Below are 6,282 nucleotides of genomic sequence, written 5' to 3'. Positions count from 1 at the left end.
AGCTGCATCCAAACAGAGCTGCAGCAGTGAGCTCATCATCCTGTTCTTCCCCAGTGATTTGCTTATTGAATAAAGGTACATTTTTTTGTTCACATTTACCTGTTTATTAAAATTGCTGTCAATGTTCATTAAAATAAGCCCTCCCCTGAAAATAAGCCCTCTGGTGTTTTTCTGTCCAAAAAATTTAATAAGACAGTGTCTTATTATCAGGGAAACACGGTAATACAGATTAAATTTATAAGCATGTCAAGCATACATTTTAAACTGGAGAGCAGGTTGTTAGATATTTACCAGTACAGCCCTAGGAGACACTTGTAAAATTTATACAAATGCATTTTTATAGAAACAAAGGAAGAAAACAAGATTTAGATTTTTGTACTTGGCTAGTGTGTGTTTGTTTTGCTTAACTATATGTATTTACTATAGGGGTTTTGTTTTCCTTCCCTTCTTTTCAATTTAGCAGAGAGGGTAGGAAGGGGAGGAGAGGAATAGGTTCAAAAAAAAGGAAAAAGAAAAGTGGGTTATTCACTGAAGCATTTAAAAAATTCATGGGAGAGAATAGAATAGGGGCCAGAAAAATCTTAAAAATAAGTAGGACAGTTTTGAAAGTGATATATTAATGTTATTATTGTTATATATCTATTATATAAAATAATGTTATATGTTTATTATTAGCATATATTTTGAAAGAATTTCCCTCTTTTGTTTTACTTGGAAATTTTCATTTTCTTTGGTGTTAAGTCAGAATTTTAAAAATAAGATGCAAGAAAAAAATAAGTGAAGACAAACAATTGGAGAGATTGTTTGCTCATGTGCTAATAAAATAAAAATCATGAGATGACCTAAATTAACTTTGAGATATATTGCTACTAAGGGTACATTTTTAGAATTAGACAAACACAATAACAATTCAATTGAAAGAAGAAAAGATCTAAAATATCAAGGAAAAAAATGTAAAAGCCATAATGAAGAGGGGATATCATATCCAGATATAAAACCATATTATAAAACAGCAATCGTATTAACTATGTGGTATTTCATTAAAACAACAACAAAATCAACAACAGAAAAGTTGATTAGGAGAACATTCTGGATAATCAAGAAACAAACAGGTACCCAGTATTTGAAAAAGCCAAGAACATAAATTATAGAGGGAAGGACTTCCTATTTGACAAGAACTGTTAGGAAAATTGGAAAGCAATTTGGCATATATTAGATTAGACCAGTATCTTACACCATATGTGGCAATAACCTAAAAAATATGATATGAGACTTGATTACAGATTACGTCATTTAAAAAACAACAACCTAGAGAGAGAGAGGAAATTAGGAGGAGGTACCTTCTCCAACTGTGGCTAAGAGGGAATTCTTAGCTACACAAGTGATGAAGGAAATAAAAGAAAGAAACGATTATGAAGGAAAAAAAATCAGACAATTTTGATTACATCAAATTTTAAAACTTTTGCACAAACAAAATCAATGAACAGAGTAAAAAGAGGAACTGTCAAGTGGGAAAAATGTCTTGATCAAATATCAATCAAATCTGATATTAAAGATATAGAAGGAATTAGTAGAAATATATGACATGAGTCATTTCCAATGGATGAGTAGATAATGGATATAAGGAGGGGTGTGTTGGAGCCAGCTAATACAGGATTAGGAGAAACAATTGTTAAATTTTCAGTGGGAGCATTACACCTTGGAAATCCACAAACTCAATAAATCTGTATGTGATTTTGCTGTTGTTGTTGATTGTCCAGATGTAAGAAAGTGATGGAGAAAATGTTAATAAAGAAGTGGTTTGTTTTTCAGAGAACTGGTTTTTAAACCAGTTGTTAAACTGAATGTTAAACATTCTTGGATATAAGCAAAGTTTTCAAAACTATAATTACAAACCATAAACAGCTATTTGAAAAATCTGCTCCAAATCATTAAAAGTAAAAGAAATGAGAAGTAAAACTTTGAGATTTCCGACTACACCCTGAAAATAGACAAAAATGACAACAAAATTCAGGAAAAAAAATGTATTACTGTGGGAAGACAGGTACATTAATTAACTAGTAGTGGATCTGTGAATTGGTCCAACTATTTTGGATATCAACTTGGACATATTTAAGAAAAGTGATTAATTAATTCATACCTTTTGATCCAACTCTGTATGTATGTGTCATGAAGAAGTCAAAGACAGATGTTCTAAGATATTTACAGCCTTGGTCTTTGAATTAGTAAAAAAAAATGTAAATGAAATGTAGACAAAATAGAGAATGAAAAAGACTTTGGTATGTGAATGCAATAGAATATTATTGCATAGTAAGATTTGAAGATAAGAAAAAGATTCAAAGAAATGTAAGATCTGTTGGATGTGAGGCAGAGTGCACTGTGCTAAACCCTAACATCAAATGCAATGATTACAGCAATATAAATGTAATGACCCCATTAGAAAACCAAAGACCAAGAAAACAAAATCTCAGTGACAGTCCTGGAAATCAGATGATGAGACTCACCTTACTCTTCACCCCTGAAAGGCAGAATGCCAAGGGTACATTCTGTCCTGGGTGTACTGCTTTTTTTTTTCTTCTTTCTCTTTCTTCCTTTTTTCTTTTTTTCTTCCTTCCTTCTTTCCTTTCTTTTTCTTCCTTTCTAAGAAAGGTTCAGCCTGTAGTAGGGTAAAGGTAGGGGGAATGGATATCAACATGTTCACAAATCACTAAAGTTAAAACAAAAGGGGTCAATAACAACTAATAATTTGTTGTTCAATCATTTCTATCATGTCCAAATCTCCATGACCCCATTTGGGGTCTTCTTGACAAATATACGGGAGTGATTTGTCATTTCCTTCTCTAGTTCATTTTTATAGATGGGCAAACTAAGGAAAACAGGGTTAAGTGACTTGCCCATGGTCACACAGCTAGTAAATATCTGGGGCCAGTATTTATATAGGTCTTAGATTTGTAAAACACTTGATAGGTGTTATCTCATTTGATCCTCACAGTTATTCTATGAGGTAGATGCTATTATTATCCCCATTTTTCAGGTGAGAAAACTTGAGGGTGAGAGAAATTAAGTGGCTTGTCTAGAATCACCCAGCTAGGGAGAATCTGATTATGGGTGCAGTACTCCATCCAGTGTGCCAACCTAAGTGCTTTAATGACCATATTTTTTTAAAAAGAACAAAGAACACAATCTCTTCTAGTAACAAAACATACAATCTCAGACAAGTCAATGAACCTCTCTAGAACGCAGTTTTCTTATCTGCATTAACATCATCTCTCTCAGGTCCCTTCCAACTGTTAAAAAAAAAAAGTATATTAAAAGAAAGCCTTCCCTACCAGTATATTTTCTCCTATTTCACATGCACAACCAAGTTCTGAACCCCGCCCTCTGGAAGATAAATAAGGCATATTTGAATTAAAGGTGATTGATGGAATGGTAGCTACGTTCAAGTATTTGTCTCAGGGAAGCAGTGACCCACAGCCCTTAGTACCAACATTTCAAGTCCACTTTATCCCCAAACGGTCCAAAATCGAATCCCCATGACTTTTTTTTTTTTTTACAGATAGTTAGGGCCTGCGGGGGGGCTTATCTGCCCTATGCTGGCAATAGACACTATTGTATTAGCCTCTGCTTTTCTATGTATTTGGGTATTTTTGTCTGGTCTTCTCATCACTGATTCACATGCTGCCCCCCCTTCTCTCTCTCTCTCTCTCTCTCTCTCTCTCCCCTTTTTTCTCTCTCTCTCTCTCCTCTCTCTCTCTCTGTCTCTATCTCCTCTCTCTCCTCTCTCCCCCTCTCTTCCTCTCTCCTGTCTCTCTAGCTGTTTCTGTCTCTGTCTGTCTCTCTGTCTCTGTCTCTCTCTGTCTGTCTGTCTGTCTCTCCAGAATACTTTGCTACTCCTCCATCCCTGGTCCATCCCTGTCCCCTTTTTCTTTCTGAGTTTGGTTGGATTTGTCCTTCGATCTTCTGCCTCTTCTCCCAAGCACGGTTTTCATTCTTTGCCCTCTCAGCAGATTCCCAAGCTCCTTATCCTTCTTCCCTCTGAGCTCCCTTCTTGGTCTCAGCCCCATCTATGGGGCAGCTAGGTGTTGCAGTGGGTAGAGCACAGAGCCTGGAGTCATGAAGACCTGAGTTCAAATCTGGCTTCAGATATTTAGCTGTGTGACCCTGAGAAATCAATTAACCTGTTTGCCTCAGTCTCCTCAATTGCAAAATAGAGATAATAATAGCACCTATCTCTGGTGTTGTGAGGATCAGATTAGAAAATATTTCAAAAGCACTTAGCACAGTGAATGGCATACTATATCAATGCTTATTCCCTTCTTATTTGCTCTCCATGACCACCTTCCTCTCCATAACTGTCCTTTATTCTTCTACTACCCAGTGCTTTGCATAAAATTGTTTTGATTCCAAAGGATCCCTTGCCATGGTCCAGCTGCCCATTGAACAGTAACCTCACAGGATATGATGAAGAATGTGAACAAGCCTCACCAACTCAGTACTTTTGGTACCGGACAACCCTTAATATCTCACCCTCCATTCAGGAGAATGGGAGCATCCAGTGGGAACAGGCCTTGTGTCTCATCTTAGCATGGCTGGTGGTGTATCTGTGCATTCTGAAAGGGACAGAGTCAACTGGCAAGGTAAGATCCACGTTTGTTACAACATGATGCTGGAACAAAGGCTCAGAAGGGTCCATTAGAGCTTAAGGGGAGAGATTACAAGCCAACAATTTTAAGAGTAGAAGGGTGAGGGTTCAAATCCCTTCTCTGACACGCACAACTTGTATGACCATGGGCAAGACAACCAACCTCTTTAAGCCTCAGCTTCCTTATCTGTAAAATGAATAATTTGGAACTAGATGCCTTATGAGAGCCCCTCCAGTTCTAGATTGGTGATATTTATCTCTCGAACCAGCCTGAGGAAAGTCTAAGGGGTGGGTTGGCATCAGGCCAGAACCTCAGAGCTGACAAATCACAAGGGTGTAGACTTTGTTGACTTTAGCCCCCTAGTCAGGTCCCTTGACTAGTTCAGTAAGGCAGGCAAGAAGTGTCTGATAAGAAGGAGGTTCAGTTAAAAACCCTATGTCCTAAATTTCTCCCTTCTGTCACACAACATACAAGGAAACAACCTAAAATTTTTCTTATTTGGGGGCAGAGCAGTGATCTAGCCAATCTGTTATTTTTTTGTCTATAATGACAGAAAGGGAAATTTTATGAGATGTCATGATTGCTGTACATGAAGTGACCCCAGAAATATCAATCACCTTCTTTAACAATCTATTTTAAAGCCATAATGTGAGTTAGCTGTGACTTAGTAAATAGAGGCTTTGGAACCAGAAAGGCTGCGTAACAAGAAGTCCTGGGTTCATATTCTACCTCTGATATTTACTAGGTATGTATGACTATGGGCAAGTCACTTAACCTGTTTAAGTCTCAGTTTCTTCATCTGTAAAATGAGATGTTACTGGATGTATTACTTACCCCAAAGGGCCATATGGCATTCCATGAACCTATGTAGGGTTCTGGAGTTTTTGATAGTTCTATCCTCTTTCCCATCATTGTTAAATTAATTAAACAAGAATCATCTTGATTCTAGAGGAAGTGCTGCTCTAGCCTTCTCTCTACAGAAGTATCTAAAATTTATCCCTACCATCTCTTTCCTAGGTCTAAACCCATTCCCTATTCCTGACAAAATGCTTTCTCCAATCCTATGCTGACTTACTGAATTACCTCAAATAATTCTATTAGACTAGTCAGTCCAGATTTCCACTACAGAATCACTAGTAATAGCAGCAGTAGCAGAAGTTACAATAGCAGCAGCAATAGCAGCAGCAGCAATAGCAGAAGTAGCAGTAACAACAGTAGTAGCGACAACAGCAATAGCAGCAGCAAAAGCAGCAGGATTAGTAGCAGCAACAAAGAAGCAGCATTAGACTAGTCAGTACGGATTTCCACTATAGGATCACTAGTAATAGTAGCAACAAAGTAGCAATAAGCAGCAACAGTAGTAACAATAGCAGTAGTAGTAGTACCGTGTTTCCCCGATAATAAGACACTGTCTTATTATTTTTTTGGACAGAAAAACACCAGAGGGCTTATTTTCAGGGGAGGGCTTATTTTAATGAACATTGACAGCAATTTTAATAAACAGGTAAATGTGAACAAAAAAATGTACCTTTATTCAATAAGCAAATCACTGGGGAAGAACAGGATGACGCGCTCACTGCTGCAGCTCTGATTGGATGCAGCTCGGAGCGTGGCATGCGTTTCACCCGGGGGGGGGGGG

General features: G+C 37.3%; 1 protein-coding gene across 1 annotated transcript in view; it reads left to right on the top strand.

The window, feature by feature from the left end:
- The window catches only part of SLC6A20 (solute carrier family 6 member 20), a 51,205-nt gene that overhangs the window by 28,135 nt on the left and 16,788 nt on the right, over positions 1–6,282 (top strand). Inside the window, exon 4 of the mRNA XM_069088349.1 lies at positions 4,410–4,637. Coding sequence (XP_068944450.1) covers positions 4,410–4,637 — 228 coding nt within the window. The remainder of the gene's footprint in view (positions 1–4,409; positions 4,638–6,282) is intronic.

This window comes from Petaurus breviceps, unplaced genomic scaffold (genome assembly GCF_028583685.1).
Source record: "Petaurus breviceps papuanus isolate PSGF00001 unplaced genomic scaffold, PetGlider_PUasm1.0 185, whole genome shotgun sequence".
Lineage (NCBI taxonomy): Eukaryota > Metazoa > Chordata > Mammalia > Diprotodontia > Petauridae > Petaurus > Petaurus breviceps.
Note: the sequence above shows the minus strand (reverse complement) of the source record. Positions and strands in the feature narration are given on the sequence as shown.